The following is a 20994-nucleotide window of genomic DNA, read 5'->3' as shown; positions in this document are numbered from 1 at the left end:
CCTCCCCCCTGTAGCTCCGTGGGACACACTCTGCTCTGAGACGATGCAGCAAAGAACATGGGGCTCCCTCACCCCTGGGTCCCTGTGAGGGCTCTGAGCTCTCCCGGGGAGGAACAGGCTGCCAGCATTGCCCATCCTCCTCAGCTATGTGGTGTAGAGGCTCAATTCCAGCTGAGTGCCTGGGAACTCTCTTCTTCTGCCCAGCCCCATAAAGAATTTCTACCCCAGCCTGCTTGCAGGGTGGAGGCTGCCCCCAGAAGAGGCTAGTGGAAAAGACCAGAGGCTACTACACAGAGCCCCCAAGAGAAAGGGACTGCTGTCACTGCCCATAACTAGAAACGGTGGCTCATTTTGCCCAGGGCAGGCCACAGAACAGAGCAAAGCTCCCCACGAAAGAACTGAGTTTGTCTGAAACAGAAGGTGGTGAATTCAAGCCTAGGAATGCTCTTGAAAACAATGGAGATTTTGGAGGTGGGCAGCTGAGAGGAGGCTGGTAGCTTCATGACAGCCACAAGCTACACCACAGGACAGCTGGGTGCTCGCAGAGAGCGCCAGGAGACAAGGGTCAGAACCACCTCAGAGAATGGCCTCGAAAATGACCCTGCAAAGGGGCTCAAACACGAGATCAGATTGTGGAGCACATTTATTATAAGTTGTCAAAAATAAGGCAATCGGCTGGCAATGAGTGGAGCCTGAAGCTGGGTGTGACGGCAACAGAGGCAACAGCCTGGCACAGCCATCACAGAGAGAGATAGGCACAAGGTGTCAGTGAGACCACTGTCACCCAGGGCGGCTGTGCCAGCACGAGAGCCACAGCAGACTCCGTGCTGCGGGAGAGGGACTGCACTGAAGTGGCCCAGCCCTGCTGCTCAGCAAATACACAAGGGAACAACTATGATGACAGCCCCAGGGGCAGGGGCTGGGGGTCAGAATCCAGAGTTGCTGCAATATATTATTTGGAATGGTCAGTTTTCACCTAACACTATGAGCAATTACGCAAAGCAGCAGGAAAGTATGACTCAGAAGAAAAAGCAACAGAACCTTCCAGAAAAGGGCCCAGACCCCTAGAGGTAACAGATGGGCTTGCAAGCAGCCACTATATACACGTTCAAAGAGCTACAGGAAACATGCATAGACAAGTAAAGGAAGGTCTGAAGACAATGTGTCATCCAATTGAGATTATCAACAAAGAGACAGAAATTATAAAGAAAAGAATCAATGGAAACTGTGAAGATGAGAAATACAATAACCGAAATGAAAAATTCGCTACAGTTGCACTGAACTGGCAGAAGAATCAACAAATTTAAAGGCAGATTGATAAAATTATACAATCTGAAAAAAACAGAAACTCCCAAATTTGATGAAAACCATTAATCTACACATCCAAGAGGCTCAGTGAACTCCCAGTTGGATAAACACAAAACACACGGACATATAATGAAAGTGCTGGCAGACAAGACAAGGAAAGCCCAGTCAGACTGATAGGATGTCTCATCAGAAGCCGTGCAAGCCAGAAGGCAGTGGGACAGAGCACCCAAAGTACTGAAAGAGAGAAGAATGGTCAGCTCAGAGTCTTCTACCCAGCAAAACTGTCTTTTATTTGTTTATTTATTTATTTATTTTTAAAAAAGATTTTTATTTATTTATTTGACGGAGAGAGAGATAGTGAGAGAGGGAACACAAGCAGGGGGAGTCGGAGAGGGAGAAGCAGGCCTCCCACCGAGCAGGGAACCCGATGCGGGGCTCGATCCCAGGACCCTGGGATCATGATCTAAGCCGGAGGCAGACGCTTAATGACTGAGCCACCCAGGTGCCCCGCAAAACTATCTTTTAGAAATGAAGGCATAATAAAGATAGCCCAGATTAAAAACGAACAACAAAAAAAAGAAACTATTTATTGCTAGCAAACCTGCATTATAAGGAATGCTAAGGAGGTTCTTCAGGCTGAAAACAAGTGACTCTAGATGTTAATTTTGATCCATAAAACAAGCAAAGTAATTATACAATTATAAAACAGCATAAGAACACATTTAAAAAGCCATTATATAAAATATACGTATATAGTAGAAACGTTCTGTATTTGGGGCGCTTGGGTGGCTCAGTTGCTTAAGCGTCTGCCTTTGCCTCAGGTCATGACCCTGGGGTCCTCGGATCAAGCCCCACACTGGGCTCCCTGCTCAGTGATCTCTCTTGAGGGAGAAGCAGATACCCTTCACTCATGCTCGCTTGCTCTCTTTCTCAAATAAATGAATAAAACCTTAAAAAAAAAAAAGGAAATGTACCATATGTGACAATAACAGCACAGTGAAGGTAGGTGGGGCAAAACTGTACTGGAGGAAGAAAACACCACCACATGAAAACATCTGTCCAGGGGCGCCCGGGTGGCTCAGTCAGTTAAGTGTCCGACGTTTGATTTCAGCTCAGGTCATGATTTCAGGGTCCTGGGATCAAGCCCCGCGTTGGGCTCCCCACTCACCGTGGAGTCTGCTTGTCTCCCTCTCCCTGTGCCCCTCCCCCTGCTTGCACACACTCTCTCGCTCTCTCTCTCTAAAATAAATAAATCTTAAAAAAAAGAAAACATCTGTCCACACAAAAACTTCCCAAATGTTCACAGCAACATTATTCATAATAGCTGAAAAGTGGAAACAACCCATATGTCTATCAACTAATGAATGGATACATGATGTGGTCTATCCATCACGTGGAACATAACCTAGCCAAAGAAAGGAATGAAGTCCTGCCACCACTACAACCTGGATGAACCTTGAAAACATTACGCAAATGAAAGCAGCCAGTCACACGAGGCCACGTACTACAGGGCCCATTTACAGGAAAAGTCCAGAAGAGGCAAATCGACAGAGATGGAGAAAAGATTAGCAGTTGCTGGCAGCTAGGGGTAGGGGGGTAAGTGGGGGTTTACTGTCCTGAAATTAATACTGACTCTGAGCGAGCTACTTGCAGTGCCGTCCTGGCTCATAAAATAAGCATAACAAGACAACTGAACACAACCATTCTTGACACGAGTAAACAAGTGACAAAAAACTTGGAACCCACTATTGGCACTGAGGTCAGTGACCTGAACCACCCTGTCAGGTGTCCTGCACGTGCAGCCTCCCTGGTGGTTCCTGGCACCGAAGACACAGTCAGGCCTCCCAAGGAGGACATTCTTAAATACCTGTCTTGGAGATGAAACATCAGCACTTTAGTTCAACAATGAGCCTAACATCCTTATAATAAAAACCACCGGCTTAGTTGTCTCTTTTGCTCCCCAGATTACAAGCTCCCTGAGGGTGGAGGCTGCCCACAGTGTCCAGCACAGTGCCTAGTCCACGGCAGGAACTCAGCACACCTCTGCCGGATGGATGAGTGGAAAGGGCGTTTCTGGCATGGGGCTCTCGCTCAGGTAGGGGAGCCACATGGGACCCTGCTTTGGGTACACAGTGTGGGAAAGCCAGGTGTAGAAGGCAGGTGCTCTGGTGGGTAGTGTGTGCGCTCACTGGAAGACAGGCTTCAGTAAGACACCTAGAATAGGAAGGCTCAGGTCCCTTCAAGAGCTAATGACTTGTATCTTAGGAGATCAGATGTCTGAGAGGAGGAAGGGTTGCAAAAAGATCGAAGGAAATCAACAGAGATTCTTCCTCAACCAATCCTCGCTCAAGTGGGAGATTCATTCATTCGACAATCCTTTTTGGCACCCATCACATACCAGGCAATGTTTAGGCCCGAGACAAGCATGTACCAATGAATAAAAAGATTTGGCGCTGCCTGACTGTAGCCTGAAGTGCAGAGAGGAGGAGGCTGTTACACGCATCACACAAATAAGTCTGTAATTAAAATCTAAGTGAAGAAGGAGGGCAGCATGCGTGGACTGCTGTGAATGACGAACAGAGGGAGGGCAATTTAGTTTCACGGATGAGCCAGTGACGTCAGCTGAAACCAGGGATGAATGGACAAGTAGGCTGAGGGGCAGACAATGACGGAGTTGGGCACATGGGGAAGAGCTTGTCACCTGGAGGACCTGTGTGAAGGGCAGAGGCCAGGACACAGTGAGTAATGGTAATATGGTTCAGGACGAAGCTGCGAGGTAGGAAAGAAGCCTCACGTGGGATTGTTACTTGATCCAAAGTTCAGCTACTGAAAAGTTTTATGTATAGACTGGGGATGGTCTGGAATGTGGGGAGCAAGGGAGATGGAGGGTGAAGTGGGACGTCCACATTTCTACCTGGAAGAATCCCATGAAGGTGCCATTTGCTAGCAGGGGATTACGAGAGGGCAGATTAGACGTGAAGCTGTCACAGTTGCTCTACCTTTGGGAGACTCAAGCGGAGGTGTCAGGCAGCTGAACAGACAGTCCGGAGATGGGAAAAGAGGAGACAGCTAGAGAGACAAATCTATGGGAGTGGACGAGGTCATCGGAGGAGTGAATGTAGAATGAAACTAGGAGGCAGTCCAGAAGGGGCCAGGGGCTAAGCTCGCAAAGACTAGACAGCAATGCAAGAGGTGGGAAGAAAACCAGTCAAACGGGAGCTGGCAGGCCTAGGGTTCAGAAACGCCCGGTGGTACTGAAGGGTCACGTGAGGGGGACAGAGAGCGTCCAACTCAGAAGTAACCGGTGAGTGAAGGCGGGCGTGTTGCAAAGTGAGGAGGCAGAGGAAGTACAGGCTGGTAGGGGCAGGGCACATGGCTGTGGCCCGTGCCCGGGACGGAGCGCTGGGCCTCAGTTGGTTCTGCTCTGACTGACCCTAGGACTCCTCAGAGTTTCAAAAGATCGTTTGTAAAAATTTTAATGATTGGGGCGCCTGGGTGGTTCAGTTGGTTGGGCGTCTGCCTTCGGCTCAGGTCGTGATCCTGGGGTCCTGGGTTCGAGTCCCGCATCGGGCTCCCTGCTCGGCGGGGAGTCTGCTTGTCCCTTTCCCACTCCCCCCTGCTGATGTTTTCTTTCTCTCTCTGTCTCTCTCTCAAATAAATAAGTACAATCTTAAAAAAATTTTTAATTTTTAATGTTTCTTTCTTTCAGTTCCCATGTGTTGAGATGTCTCGAAGCTACTGGTAATTTTTATTAATAGTTCCAGATATCCAGGCAGTCACATTCATACAACAAAATTCCTAAAAAGAATATTTGTACTTTAAAAATTGGGGTAAGAAATGTAAACTCCAAATCCTGGCTGCCCCTTGCCCCATTAATTTTCATCCTCACATTGCTCAGGATATTTCAAACTTACACAGCTTCCAAAAAATGATTTTTTAAAATTAAAATCGATCTACAGAAAACAGATGCATAAAATACAGTTTTAAAACAGTAAACATTCCTAAATCCTCACCAGGTTTTCTTTCAAATGCAGAACTGATTAAGATCAGGGCAGTGTTTAGCTCCTCCACGGAAGAGGCGCCGTGACCTCCTGTTTCTGACATGCCATGATCACCACAAAGAACCAGCAAATTGGGTACAAGAGTCTCTCTCTCCTATAAGGCAAAGGAAAAATATTTCAATTGCATTCAGACTGAGGAGAACACATGATCTTATTAAGAAAATGACTTTAGATTTTACCTTTACTATATAAATAGTAACTTTTTTTTAAAGATTTTTTTATTTATTCATTTGAGACAACAGAGATACAGGGAGAGAGAGAGAACATGAGCAGGGGGAGAAGCAGAGGGAGGGGGAGAAGCAGGTTCCCCACTGAGCAGGGAGCCTGATGCGGGGCTCGATCCCAGGACCCTGCGATCATGACCTGAGCCGAAGGCAGACGCTTAACCATCTGAGCCACCCAGGCGCCCCATTAGTAACTCTTTATAAGTGAGTTAGACTTTTCTTTTTTTTAACCTGTGAACTTACAGCTAGATCAAAGGGTGAAAGACAAATAATATCATAAATAAAACAAATAGAATCATATGAGGTCATGGAGCACAGGAGGGTTATATTTAGGGCCTCTCGGCAGAGGATTTGGGCCTGGCTTCTGTCTTTGCCACTGCTGAGCCATGAGAGCCTAGACACATGACTTGTCACACCTGTCTCCTTATGTGTCAAGTGGGATTGCCCCTCAGCCTGGGGCTCCAGCCAAGGGCCTCTGCTGCTCCTGGATGTGCCGGGCAGGCTCTGCCCTGCTCTTGCTACTTCTTCACCTGGAATGCACCTTCACAGAGGGCATATCTGCCCCTCCTTCCCTTCAAGGCTCTGCTCCTGTGTCACACATCCTGAAGGACAGCCGCTCTCACCATTCTGTTTCTCTCAGCTGCTGTCCCCTTTGCCTAGTACTTATGTACTCATTGATTATCCTCATTTGTCCTTCCTGGCTACAGTATAAGCTCTACAGATGCCCGGACAGGCATTCAGGAACTAGTAGTGGGATGAATGGGCCAATGGTGGACACAGTCAAAGCTGCTGGGAGGCTGAGCCTGCGCTCTGTGCTTACAGGCGAACTGAGTGATGGAGGGCGTGGCGTTCACAGAGGTCTCAAGTCCACTTCAGAAACTTGGTATCTCCTAGGAGACACTGGCATGGTGATGCACAGCGCACCATAGTGAGCCTCACCTCGGACAGCAGTGAGGTGTGGATCTTCATCAGGATGCTATCCATCTCCCGGAGTTTGTGCCCGATCAGAGGGCTGCTGGGCCCAGAGACGTGGCCAATGTGGTCCAGTCCCAGGTAGTGGAGGATTAACACATCCCAATCCCCTCTTTTTAATACTTTATCCAAATGCCTCGTAACATTATCATCTACCTGTAAAGGGGGAAAAGTACGTATGAATAGCTTCCTTTATTTCCCTTGATCTACACTCTCTAAGGAAAAGTGATACAGTCCTTTTAAAATCTAGGCATTTGTTTTAGGTAACTGGACTCAGAGTCTGAAAAGAACCCCCCCCCCAAAAAAAAGCCCTAAACACACACAGAAGAACCTGTCATAAAAAAGTTAAACAAATATTAGCATTAGATTAAGCTGTCACTAATACCGTCCTCATGTTTCTAAGGTATAGATACCATACAGGTAACTTAAACATTCTGTGGGACCCCTACTGGGAATTAATTAACACTAAGCTGGGGTCAAGTTGAGGGCATCTAAGTGTGTCCTATGTGAAGGCTGTTCTGGGAGGAAAGAGATACAGCTCTGAGCAACTAGTGGTCGAGGAGCCCCCGACAGAACCATGAGCCTGGTCAGCCCTGACCATTCAGCTGGCCCATCTCCCTCCCACTGAAATGTCTCTACAAAGGGAAGGGCCTCTGAGTGGTAAGACAGAGGACAGGGAAACTCACTCCTGGACATTAACTGCTGCATGTACAGAGGTGAGCTTTAGCAAAGGGTATTAACGTAAGCAAGACTGCAAACACTCTACCAGGCCCAGCAAGCTGAGCTGGTGTGGGTTTGTCTCTGCTCTGTGGGGCCTCCCTCTGCTTCCAGGGTCAATTTTCTAACTACAGGTCTAATCACACCCTTTTTCCTTGTTGGAGACTGCACTCCCAGCACAGCGCAATGCCCCTCAGCACCTGACTCCACCCAGCTCACCATCTGTCCTCCTACCTCCCCACTGGGGACACTGCTGCACTAACAGGAAAACCAATAGCCTCAAGGATCCTCTGGAACCCTTAGGCTCTGCCTCGTACCAATGCTGCCACCCCCATTCTGTCCACTGGGAAGTCCCCACTCACTTCTCAAAACAGCTTAAATGGCTCCTTGCTGGGAAGCCCTTCCTAACCCTCCGTACCGCAACAACAGGTGCTCAGGTGTTCCAAGAGAACTTTGTTCACATCTCCAACAGGGTTCATGTCTCTGGGTTGTAACTGATTATGTGCATGAACAATGTCTACAATCTCTCCATACCTCTCCCAGTATACTAATAAAAGCCACATACAAAACAATGTTGCCTCTCACTGACAGGGTATCAGACTCTAGCTAGTATGACAAAGCTTTCTTATTTAAAAAAAACTGACCTCTGTATAATCTGACACAAAAAATGAGGTTGTTCCATCATATTCCACAAAATGCCTTGGGAATAATTTCACCCATGTTTCATCTCCATAAAAGATAATTCTTTTCCCAGCTGCTTTTGCCTGTGTGATCACATTGTCTTCCAGCAGTGCAGGGGAATTGAGGTTCCTGACAACATCGATGAAGCCAGGGAGGCTCCCTGTCATCAACGCCTGCAGGAGGAAACATTCAAGAAATTAGACTACGGAATCCAAAGCGTAGCATGGGAAGGAGTGCCGAAGATCATATTACGGATGAAAGAGGAGAGCATAAAACTAGGACACCCCCAATACTGGAAGCTGGGTCAGTGGTAGGACAGAGGGGAAAGCTGCACACAGGTTCTGGCACACTAGCAAACTTGATCTCAAAGACTTGACTGGATTTCAGCCAATGAGCAGATAAAGGAGGAGGCTGTGGGCAGCTGGACGACCATGATGGACAGAAAAGCTGTAGGTTATAGCAACTGAAGAAAATGGCAAAAAAAAGTGTGGTATGCACAGAAAACATAAACCTGTATACTCCACTTCCCATCAGGTCCTCACCTAAGCTTCAAATCTGTTCTGTGTGACGAGCAAACTCCGTGTACTCATCTTACAACCTAGCAATTCTAATGTCCATGCCATGTGAACGAGCAGCCTCTCACACACCCTGGAAGGAAAGCAGTCTCTAAGCAAGAACACTTAGAAATTCTCATAGTAAACTGGCCCAGGGATGCTGGTGGGACACCCCTGCTCCGCATGCACACACACACAGAGACACAGCACCATAATTTCTGGGAGGAAAGGGTGGGTGTGACGTATCCCCATATGTTTTTGACATAGAATTTTGTCAACAACCACCCTCGCTTTAGCACAGAGTCTGAGGCCATAGTAAAGGGTCATGTGTCTCCTGTGACCTAGAGTTATCCAACAACCCATGACACTGGCATCCAGACACCGACCTGTGCAATGAAAATAAACAGAAATCTGTATCATGCCAATAGGCATAATTTCGCCAGGTCTTCTTTAACAGCAAAAACAGCAAATATGAATTAACCTGATTTCTGGAATGTCAGAGGAGCTCGGCAAATTCTCTCCGCTAAGAGCAATAATAAAATGGGATAGAATTGCCCAAAACAACCATTTCAAGACTTTGAAAACTTACCAAGGATATACAACAAATTGAGAAGTTCTTATCTAAGACAAACTACTGAATCTCAGGAAGAGCTGTGAGTATCTGTGGTGTTTTAACAGAGGCTGCCCTCCTCCCCCTCCCCCTCCCCCTGTGACACAGTGGCCATGGGGACCTGGAGGGGTCCATCTGACCTGGAGCTGCACGGAGAAGTCCCATGCCAGGGATGTGCTGAAAACAAGGAAGGCCAACATCACAGCTGCCTAAGGCATCAATGCTGTTTGTGGTACAAGACAAGCCCAACATTTAAAAATGGGATCTGGGGGGGATCTGGGTGGTTCAGTCAGTTAAGCGTCTGCCTCCAGCTCAGGTCATGATCCCAGGGTCCTGGGATCGAGCCCTGCATCGTCAGGCCCTGCTCAGTGGGGAGTCTGCTTCTCCCTCTCCCTCTCCCCCAGCTTGTGCTCTCTCTCAAATAAATAAAATCTTAAAAAAAATGGGATCTGGGTTAGGAACGCCTGGGTAGCTCAGTCGGTTAAGTGTCTGCCTTCAGCTCAGGTCATGATCCCGGGGTCCTGGGATCGAGCCCCGCATCGTCGGGCTCCCTGCTCAGTGGGGGGTCTGCTTCTCTCTCTCTCTCTCTGCCTCTCCCCCAGCTTGTGCTCTCCTTCTCACTCACTTTCTCTCAAATAAATAAATAAATAAATAAATAAATAAAATCTTAAAAAAAAAAAAAAAGGGATCTGGGCTAGGGGTACCTGGGTGGCTTAGCTGGTTAAGCATCTGACTCTTGATCTCAGCTCAGGTCTTGATCTCAGGGTTGTAAGTTCAAGCCCCACATTGGGCTCCACGCTGGGCATGGAGCCTACTTAAAGGAAAATTAAAATTAAAAAAAAAAAATGGGGTCTGGGGAATGAGACAGGTATAGCAGATTTCTCTAAGCGCCCACAGAGCCGCGTGCACACATGGGGCTGATTGTGCACTCAGGAGAGATCAGACCGTGCCTAGTAACCCATTCCTTCCAGCTGAAGAGGAGGCCCTACTCACACAGAAAGTTGACAGGGCAGGTGTATTAGGTGCCTGAACAGTGAGTATGAACCACACACAGACCCCTGCAAAGGGTGGAAGGCCTAGGTGTTTAAGCACAACCTCTGACCAGTCATTGGCTAACCACTAACTATGCTCACCTAGGTGTGACCTTTCACAAGACCAACTTAAAAATAAAAACCAGAATTTAAAACAAAAATAAGCAGATACCAGTTACTGTGCACTCCAGGGGAGACAGACTCTACAGATCAAGTTTAGGCAAGTAACTCACAAACAAACAAAATGATAGCAAGAACCACCACTCCTGGGGTGGGGGATCAGAATCCAGAGTTGAGGTGGGGGGTTGATGGATATACCACATTTGTTAAATCTCACCAGACTGTACACATAAAAATGTCTGCACTTCACTGTATGAAAATTCTATCTCAATGAAATTATTTTTTTTTTAAATGTGAGCCTCTCTTTCACCCCAAAATTTTACTACTTATAGGTAACCAGTTACTTTGGGTAAGTACCCTTTCATATTTTTCCTGTATGTGTATAATCACAAATATACAATGGTAATAAACCATTCTGCAACTTGTATTCATTTTTCAATAACATATCCTGAACTTCTCTTCCCAGAAAACACACAGCTACTTTTTTTTTTTTTTAGCAGCTACAAAGTACTCCAGTATTTGGACCAAGACCATTTTAATGGACATGAATTTTAACAAGCTTGCAACGCAAGTGCCATTTGAGCTGAGACCTGAAGGCTGACCTGTCATCTAGGGGAGGGGAAGGGAGGTACAGTGGGGCTCTCCAGGGGAACACAGCAAACTGTGAAAGCCCCAAGGCTGAAGGAGGGCAGCATGCTTGCAGGATGTGTGAGCTATGCGGATGAATGACAGCTCAGATGAGGATGAAGAGGTGAACAGGGACAGAACCAGGCAGCCTTGAGGCCTGGGTTAGTAGGCAGATGTAAATGAGCGCAGGGCCTGAAGATGGGGCCTGGGGACGAGGGGGTGCTGGGAGACTTCTACAGTCCTGGCTGGAGGCCACAGCACACTGGACCAGAGAGGCAGCAGTGCAGGGGCTGGCTCAGTGTTGACAGTACCTGTCTACCTCAACTCCTATGAAGAAGAGGTCATCATCAACCTTTACATTTTTACAATCTGACAGACAAAAACTGCACTTACAGATTGCTTTAGGTCGCCTTGCCCTGATTACTAGTACAGAATCTTTTCATGTTTACTCCCATTTCAATGTCTTCCTTTGTGGATTTCTTTTTTTTTTTTTTTTTTTTTTAAAGATTTTATTTATTTATTTGAGAGAGAGAGAATGAGAGATAGAGAGCACGAGAGGGAAGAGGGTCAGAGGGAGAAGCAGACTCCCTGCCGAGCAGGGAGCCCGATGTGGGACTCGATCCCGGACTCCAGGATCATGACCTGAGCCGAAGGCAGTTGCTTAACCAACTGAGCCACCCAGGCGCCCTGTGGATTTCTTTATATCCTTTGCCATTGGATTGTTGTCCTTGGTAAGATTCTCTTTACACATCATGAGCTTACCATCTCGTTTGTGATGTCAACTGTAAATAATTTTTCCAGTTTACCATGTGTCAGTTGACTTGATTTATAGTGTCTTCCACCACATAAAGGGCTTTGGTTTCCATGTGGTCTAATCTGTCCATCCTTTTCCCAGGGGCTTTTATAAGGTACTTGCCTCCTTCCCACACTAGGCTGTGTTCCCACTGACATTTTTGAGGAGGGTGGGGACTACCTGGTACCCTTCACCCCAGGAAGCATGCAGGCAGCTGGGAACCCTAGGAAGTCTAAGTGAGAGCCCAAGTCTACCATCACCTTGGAGGTCATCCTGCGGTTGTTGTGGCCTTGGGAACAGTGGTTTCTGGCCTTCTGAGACTGAAGGAGGGCTCTGCAGAGACTACTGAAGAGGATGTGGCCTGGTCACCCTGTTCAGCAGTGACCAACAGAGGCGCTGGAACCGGACACACCTAGGCCAGGTTCGGTTTCTGATGCCAGCTGTGTGGTTTTACCACGTCAAGCCTGTTTCCTCATCTGGAAAACGGAGAAGGCGGCAGTGCCTGCCTCATGGAGCCTAGGTCATGGGGCTGTTGTGACAGCGCATGACAGAATGCCTGTGCTCTGTGCTCACTGTAGTCAGTTGGTCAGTACCTGCTCCTTACTGTTACTATACATTCCCTGAAGAAAGGAAAAGCATTCACAAATTAGTTAACATGAGAAAGTGCTATGAAAGTGCTATTAGTCTTGAGTCGTTAAGATCAGCGTTTCGTGACAACTGCATCAATACCTCAAGATTAATATATCCCTTCCCTAACTGGAGGCAAGGTAGGGGACACACACCTTAGCCAATACTACCCAATCCTGCCAAATTCTAGAGCTGTGTAACCCTAACTTCAGTATGTATTTCCTGTTCTAGCTCCCCTCTTGCTGGGGAATGAGAAGCAAGAACTTGCAAAGGCCTGAAAACACAATAAACAAAATGAAGCACAATACTGGTTTCATGAAAGGACACAAACGAGCTGGAAACAGGAGGCTCTAATAACACAGCAGCCGACATGCAGGTCCGGACATAGCCTGGAGCCTGCACACCCATTTACATGCTTTCTTATAAACCTACTCAGATTCCTTACCAGAATGAAGGAGGAATGGGTTCCTTCCACACCTTTGCTAGAACAGATAAATCAGTGCTCCTGAGGGTGAGGAGCCTGGATACCTTTCTTCTAGCTTTCACAAGACTGGTCTCAGCAGAATGAGCACTCCTGAGAGGCCACCCCTGAGCTTCTTGACTAAAGGTGCCCCACTCCTCCCTGTTCCTCATTACTGTCATAGTCTCCTCCCTGATTCCTTCCACAGCACATATCACTTTCTGAAACTGTCTTGATTATTTGTATACTTACATATTTTCTGCCCCCTCGATTAGAAATTAAGCTCCATGAGGATAGGACACTTGCTGTCTTGTTCTTCACTGAATCCCTCTTACTGACAACAGTGTGTGATACATAGAAGAAGCTCAATAAATACTGCTGAATGAAGGACACACTACATCCAAAAGTTGCAGACAGTGGGAAACTCAAGAAAATAAGTCAATGAAAGATGCAGTATTAATCCTTTGAATCCCAGATAGTTTTATTCATCCAGTAAACAATTACCGAGTACCTACTAAATACTGAATCAAGACGTGGCTCCTTCTCACCAAATAATAAGGTGTCACACAATCAGCCATAGATGTAAGGCTCAACCAGAGACAATTTTACCATGCCAGCAACATATTCACAAACTTCGAAGCTCCTCTGTCCCTTTCTGCCGCCTCCCCTTTACTCACCCTTCCAGTTTAAACTCTAGTGTACTTTCCTCAGGCAGACTTTTCTGACCCTCAATCTAAATTGAGCCCCCTCCCATCCCACCCAGTACTGAGCATCACATCCTGCTCTTTCTCATCATCATGCATTAATCACACTTTAAAACTACAAATTAATTTGTCTGCTCATTTGCTTTATGGCTATGTCTCTCATAAGTGCCTAAAAGCTCCATGAAGGCAGATACTATTTGCCCCAACTGCATACCCATTACGGTACTGACACATAGTAGTTGCTTAATAGTTCTTGAGCCAATCAATACAGCTTTACTCTTTTTTTTTTTCCCACTCATAGTTCATGAGTAAAGCACTATGCACTTCAAAGCCACACTCACTAGGCTGAACACCTCAAAGTGAGTTATACAGTAGAAACAGTGATAACTGTTGAGGCCAGATCATGCAGGTTTGGTTATTATTTATACCACACAGTTGTGGACAAGTCATCTAACTTATCTGAATTTGTTTCTTGTCTATAAAGTCAACAGACTGAACTAGATTAACCCTAAAGGCTCCTTTCTGGAATGTAAGTGACCCACTGATGATTAAAGAAGAGACCAGGTTAGCAAGGAGGACACTATCTTTTGGATTAGGCTGACCTGAATGATCTGGGCTCTAAAGAGTTTATGCTTTCCATCAAGTGTGAACTCTGGGCTACTTGACCAGAGACACAAATCATGGGTCTCAGTTCTCTCCTATCTTGTGAGGTTTCATCAGTATTTTATTGCCCTAGCCAGGTGGACAGCACTAAACTAATTTCCACCAAATTAAAATTGGGACTCCAAGTAAGAGTACAGAGAGCCCCTTCAAACCTCCCAAAAAGCCAAGTCATGACTTACAACACATTAAGTCAAACTGTTTACCTTGATTCGAGGCATAGTAACTGTAGGCAGCTTTGCTTCAGCCACAAAACTGTGAGATGCTCCTTTCTCCACAAGATAAGTTGTGTAGGGCATAAATTTCACACCCTTTGACCCAAACACAAAATCATCTCTCAAGCCATCTATCAGCATAATAACAACTTTTCTGAATAGAGGTGGTGGGAGCTTGGTCCAGTTGGAACTGGCTCCTAAAAATGTTTGAAAGGAAAAAGGAAATTGAATGTTAAACTGTATTTAGCACCCAAGCACCTTATAATCTACTTCTGGCCTACTTCTCCAGCACATATGCTGTCATATGTACCTATCCCAACCCAAAGAAAAGGACCTGTTACTGGCAGACAGTGCGGGGATGACAAGGACGCTGAAGGAGCCCCAGTATTAAGCATGAATTGCCCTTTGCATGGTGAGTACTGGGAAAGGGGAATCCCTTCGTGAGATTCCTGGGTATCTGGCATTTGGGGAGCTTGATTCCAAACACAGTGCAGCAGGTAGGGGATGGGCAAGCGTCCATAAACCGTGTCTGCAGGGTCGGCGGCTGGTATTGCGTGGGCCTGGTCAAACTCGGGAGAGGCTTCACCTAGTGTGCACTGCTGGGTAGGTGAGGGCTACTGCGGCGGGGGGAAGCGGGTCTCGGAAGAATGTCACAGAAGAAAACGCGGTGGAGGGGGTCTGCAGGAATCTCATCTGCTGTGTCTCATTGAGCGCAAAGGGAGTGACGCAACGGCTCGTCCAGGGAAGGGGGAGGGGCCGTGACTGGACGAGCCGACGTCGGGAGAGGCGGGAGCCTGGGCGTGGAGAGCTCTCCTCGCGGCGACCAGGGAGGAGATCGAGGTATGGCGGGTGGTGGCGGGTGCCACAAAGTAGTGGGATACAGAGAGAGGCTGGGGCGGTAAAAAGAGGCCTCCTGCGAGGGGGACCAGAAGAGAAGAGGAGAGCACTCGAGGGCCCCGAGAAGTCCGAGAGGCGCGGCCCCTAAGGAGGGTCCTTTGGCGGAAGTGGGGCCCAGGGAGCGGACACGACCGGGGAGGGGTCCGTACCAGCCGAGGGTTCGGGCGCAGGGGGCTCTGCTTGGTGCTCCGTCCTGGCAGAGGAACGAACCGGAGTCGGGAAGAAGCCCCGAAGGAAGAGCGCGACCCCGAGCACTTCGATCACCACGCAGCAGGCGGCAAAGGTCCCGGAACCCAGCCGCATGGTGCCCACCCGCTGGGCCAGGATCCGGATTCCCGGACCCCAGTACGAGCCCCTCCCGGCACGGGCTGCTTCCGGGACCTGCCCCTGAACACGCGCGAACGGGCCCGCACAACCGGCGCCGGCTCAGGTGTCATCACGTCGGCCGTCGCGCCGGAAATACGCAAAAGGGAGGGCGCTTGCCGGTGCTGGGAGTCCCCACAGTCCCCGAATCCCTTGGGAGTACTTCCGGCGCGTGTAGCGGCGAATTCCCTCCGGCCGGGAGGCCAGGCTCCCGCCTTCCGGTCGGACCTGTTGGGTCAGTGGCGGTGGGTAAACCTACCGTATGCCATGCCTCCTGCTAGAAGCTTTCTCCCGTGTCACACCAGCCTCTGCTGAGTCAGGTGCCGTCGCCCGTAGAGTCCCCGCCTTTCGTGGGCAGGTGTGTGCCGAGGGCGCCTTCAAATTGCGCCGCCATTCCATCGCTAAGTGACGCCTGTGCTTTGAAGCTCCACACCTTGTTGACTTTTAAAAACAACACGTCTTCCCTTACGAGGGTCCTTGTTATGGGCTGAATTTTGTCCTTCTAAAAATTCCTATGTTGACATCCTAGCCCTTAGTACTTCAGAATGTGATTGTATTTGAAGATAGGGCTAAAGACATAAGTCAAAATAAGGTATTAACTTTAAAAATAAAACTGCCAGTAATCTTACCAGCCAAGTAGGTTTATTCGGAAATAGCAGAGGATTGTAACGCAAGACCAGCGAGGTGCAGCAAAACTATAGAGAGGCTCTTTTATTTTTATTTAATGATTTTTTAAAGTAGGTCCCACCAGTGTGGAGCCCAACAGGGCTTGAACTCACAGACACTCTAGCTCCCCTCTATGTTTATGAACCTCTAGGATGGACAGGATTCACCTGTGGTCATACTTGCTTTAGAGGTTGAGCTACAGCATTGCTTTTTTTGCCCCTCAGTGTCGGACTTTAGAAGAAGAGTGAAGTGTCTACCTGGCAACTGACTATCAATTCCAACTCAACCCCCATCGAGGATTTTGGAAGGTCTCGGAGATCATGCAGAGTCCTTCCACTCTCCTATCTGGGAAGGGTCCTGCTGTCCCCTCCCTGCCTGGGAAGCCCCAGGTTCTAGTACAGCCCTTTCCCACAAGGGCACTTGGTGGACACATGTGGATTTATACAGGTCTGGTTTCAGTGGCCTACCCGCCCCCATGTGCAGCCTTTTTGGGGCTGGTGGGGCTCTCCTGGCACTGGCTGGATCCTTCATCCCATCCGAATGATCAGCAGTAGACAGTCAGGTCTCAGACAGGACAGTCCTTGGCCTCCGACCAACCAGACAGGCATCTGTGGTCCTCCAGCTCAGGCCAGCCTGGGTCTTGACAAACCCCCATGGCCAATTATTAAGCTGACTGTGCTCCTGGCAATTTAACAGGTCCATGGACAGTGTAGACAGCCCCTTGGGTTGTTTCCATTGCCAACATTTGTGTGGTTGAGACAAGCACCTTCTCCCTCACAGCCTGCCTGCCTGCCAAGAGAGGTCATAACCCTCCAAACATAGAATGTAGCCCTGGCTACAGCAGCCATACATCAAACTGGCCCTGTAGTCCTTTGGCCTCCTGGTTATAATGTAAACTTTCAATATACATACTTGTTAAGAATCAAGGATATAGGAGAACCTGTGTCTCCCAGCAGGCAGTTTCTCACTGAGACTGCATGGTCTCAGAGAGCCACATGCATGACCCAGGGTCTGTGGCCTTTGAACAGCCTGCCAAGTGTGGATTCCGTGCCGTGGAATAATCTTGAGTCTCCCACTGCTTCACTGAGCAATAATTTCCTAACCATCATTGTATTTGGTCTCTGCTCTTCGTAAAGGAGAGAAGAGACTGGAGAATGAGCCAGTTTGTTCTTTGGGGATGGGTGATTAATGTGGGGGGGGGACAGGTGTGACTCCGGGGCTCCTTCCTCCCAGGGAGAAGAGTGAGGTCTGTGTGCCTTCCAGTCTCTGAGATGCGAGGACCCAATGTCCTAGGCAGGAGCCTTGAGTTTCCCACCAACAGCAAAGTTGCTTTTTCAGCAAGTGGAAGAGCGTCTTGCCATTATGGGAGAACAGCAAGAGCACTGGATGGGCGGCTGCAGCCTCTGACCTTAAGTTGACCCCTTCCTTCCTTGGGTTTCAGATTCCACAGCCGTGCAGTCAGTCGCCAGTGATGCGGAATCTGCTGCTTTCCCAGTCCGGCATCTATTCTCATGTCCAAGTCCGGCACCTCAGCTTGCCTTTGTGAACCACATCTCACCTGCCTCCCATCCAAACAGTTCCAGAGGGCAGACCCCACTTTCCACCCACCTCACAGATGGGCGTATGATCCAAGTCTACCCAACCCCATGCTCTGTCCTCTGGATACTCTGATGGCTTCAAGGATGAGAGTGTGACCCAAGCCACGCCAAAGACACTTAAAGCCATGACTTTTCATGGACCCCAAGGGAAAGAGAACCCCTTCTCAGTAGAATGGACAGTGAGTGGGTGTCAGCCTAGAGTTGCTAGAGGTCCCAGATGCAGTGAGAGAGACTGTACCTGTGAACAGGCCCACTCCAAAGCACTTAGCAGGATGGAGGGTTGGAGATGGTCCAGGTCACACTCTGAAATTGTGAGCCCCTGGGCCTACAAAGTCCAAACACACTCTTAACTTGCCTCTTCTAAGTATTATTTTTTTTCCAACCATTTAAAAATATTAATTTATTTTACTTCAGTGTGTCCAGTTCCTTTCAAGCCAAAAAGTCCCAGGTGACATATCAGAATCAACAATTCCTGAGACTCCCTGTGCACGGTGTCTTCACTGGGCATGGTATGGCTGGGGAGAGGAAGACTGAGTTGGGTCAGGTCTCAGGGGAGCTCCAGAACAGCTCTGTCCCTGTTCCTTCTCTGTCCTGGCAGAGGAAAACCCTTGAAGAGTAAGCAGAGAACCAGCAGGAGGAAGCAGTTCCTGGATGGATAATTGGTCTGCTTGTTTTTTCCTTATTTTAGGGTCCTTTTTTTAATGTGTATTTTTACTAGGAATCACCCATTTCCTCTGGGTTTCCTGTCTAGTACAATAAGTTTCTTTTATTTCACCTTTAATTTCTTTCTAGTCTTCTACAGAATTGTCACAATTCATGAGCAAATACTGATGTGTTATTTTTAACTAAAGTCCATATTTTATTCAGGTTCCCTCTGTTCTCTCTTCTCCTGCTCCGGTGTCCCTTTTCCTGCTCATGTCTCTCTAGGCTCTACTTGGCTGTAACAGTTTCTCAGACAGCTTTGTTTCAACGACCTTGGCAGTGTTGAGGAGGACTGGTCAGGCATTTTGTAGAAAGTCTTGCATTGAGATTTATTTGTTTTCCTCTTGATTAGACTGGGATTATGGGTTTTGAGGAAGCATATCAGGGAGGTAAAGTGCTCTGTCATCACTTTATAATAAGGGAACACTTGTCACTGTCCGTGTTAACGTTGGTCACCTGGCTGAGGCATTGTTGTTCAGGCTTCCCCACCATGAAGTTACTCTTTCCCATGTGCATAAGTTGTGTCTTTGTGAGCAGGAAGACACTGCACTGAGCCCACACTTTAGGAGAGGGGATTTATCTCCATTTACTTGATGGATGGCTGAATGTCTACATCTATTATTTGGAATTCTTATAGGAGAGGTCTATTCAATCGCATTTGTAAAAAAAAACTATGTAATCTGTTAATAGAAATGCAACTGAGTAATTTAAAAGGTCCCAATGGCTTCACTGAACAATTCATTAATTGGGCAGCATCCCATTGAGCAAATGGAAAGGAGCTCCTTTGAGCTGCAGGGAAGGGAAGGTTTTTAAAGGCAGAGAGGGGATTGAAAAAAAGAAATTACTAGAAAAGGATGCACTATTTTAGGCAATGTCCCCCTCCTACGGGGAACAGAAGGGGCCGTTCAGTTCATTTTCCAGGTTGACAGGGTAAAGTTTACGTGGAGGTGAGGGTGTGTGGAACTGCAGTTAGGTCAGGTAGTAAGTCTTGGTTTGCTGGCTTGGGTCTCTTGACATAAGTGACTCCATTTTGGCCCTGTGGTTTCTTTTTAAAAAATCGTTTCTTTGGGGGCACCTGGGTGGCTCAGTCAGCTAAGTGTCTACCTTCAGCTCAGGTCATGATCTCAGAGTCCTGGGATCGAGCCCCACGTCGGGCTCCCTGCTCAGTGGGGGGCCTGCTTCTCCCTCTCCCTCTGTCTCTCCCCTCTGCTTATGCACTCTCTCTCCCTCTCAAATAAATAAATAAAATCTTAAAAAGAATCATTTATTTTTACCAGCGCGGACACCAGGGTAGGTTATGTTCCAGCACCTCAGTGTTTGGTCGCTGGCGCATTCCTCCTTTGGTGATGGAGAGCACTTTCCATTGGCTCCTGCTTTCCATTGACATCATTCCATCTCTGTGGCTCTTTACTTGGTACTTCCTTACTTTCTGATACGTCAAGATTATCCTGGCTCCTATACTTACTGTCCAAGTTCTAGCATCAGTAAGTTCTTTAAGGAGCTCTGGTTAGTAGAGAATGGTATTAAAGTCTTACACGTGGGCGCTAAATGTCCATGCTCAGCGGACAATGCAAGGCAATATATGCCTGTATTCCCACCTGTGTCGACATACCTAATGATAAAGATTTCTGTGTGGAACCGTCTGCGTCCATATTAAGCTAAGGATGAGTTTATACTGATGTCTCCAACCTGGTCCACCACCACATGGAGATTGTGATCTTCTCCCTTTGCTGATCTGTAACTTCCTACTCTAACAGTGACAAACCTGGCTCTCACCACCGGCCCTTTATTTAATTCATTGCTCCATTCCAGATTACAGATGTGGTGTTTTCAGAACTGTTAGCTACCACTCTGATGGCAGAGAACTTTATCAAATAGAGTCCACTGTGTACGTACAGTACATTTTTTCTTTAATCTACAGATTCCATCCATTTCCAAAGTTACTTAGGTCAGCACCTTTTGTCATACAACCTACAGTGAGGGTTTTTTTCCCCCATATGTTTCTAATACAGTTAGATTATGTGTCACGTTCTGTATTCCATTGAAGGGGAGGAAGAAATTGTCCTTGGTCCAAGGTTCTTACCGTGGGATGAAGAAAGAAATTGACATGAGACAGATAAATAGGAGAAAAAACCTAAAGTGCAATGATGTGCACATGGAGACCCAATAATGAACCTGAGGTCTAAAGAAATGACCAAGGAAGCCAGGTTTTATACTTTTTGGACAAAGAGAAACTACACCTGTGATGAAATCACAGGACAAAGAAAACTTAACCTTGGGAGCTTCGATTAGTAAGGAATTCTAAACAAAATTTGGGCTGGGGTCGTAAATTAGTAAAAAGTAACAAGGGTTGTTTATACAGCCTTATGGGCTCCAAATATCCCATCTCTGGTGAGGTCGAAAT

The 20994-nt window shown here is 47.5% G+C and overlaps 1 protein-coding gene across 12 annotated transcripts in view; it reads right to left on the bottom strand.

Moving 5' to 3' along the window:
- Positions 1 to 15689, bottom strand: part of PIGG (phosphatidylinositol glycan anchor biosynthesis class G (EMM blood group)) — a 55399-nt gene extending 39710 nt beyond the window's left edge. For 8 of the 12 annotated variants that reach the window (XR_003211280.2, XM_073891282.1, XM_073891284.1 and 5 more), the window contains exons 1-5: positions 15411 to 15689; positions 14356 to 14561; positions 7927 to 8136; positions 6533 to 6721; positions 5322 to 5463 (exon numbers count right to left, since the gene is read on the bottom strand). Coding sequence is in view for 7 of the 12 variants with exons in the window: in XM_073891282.1 (XP_073747383.1) it covers positions 5322 to 5463; positions 6533 to 6721; positions 7927 to 8136; positions 14356 to 14561; positions 15411 to 15564 (901 nt within the window). In the remaining 5 variants the exon portion in view is untranslated. The remainder of the gene's footprint in view (positions 1 to 5321; positions 5464 to 6532; positions 6722 to 7926; positions 8137 to 14355; positions 14562 to 15410) is intronic. The other 4 variants (XR_012377814.1, XR_012377816.1, XR_003211281.2 and 1 more) reach the window with 1 other exon arrangement.
- Positions 15690 to 20994: the final 5305 nt, after the last annotated feature.

The sequence above is a fragment of the Callorhinus ursinus genome, unplaced genomic scaffold, assembly GCF_003265705.2.
Source record: "Callorhinus ursinus isolate GAN/ISIS: 27379988/994484 unplaced genomic scaffold, GSC_fseal_2.0 scaffold4, whole genome shotgun sequence".
Classification (NCBI taxonomy): domain Eukaryota; kingdom Metazoa; phylum Chordata; class Mammalia; order Carnivora; family Otariidae; genus Callorhinus; species Callorhinus ursinus.
The sequence above is the reverse complement of the archived record's forward strand: the minus strand, read 5'-3'. Positions and strand labels throughout refer to the sequence as shown.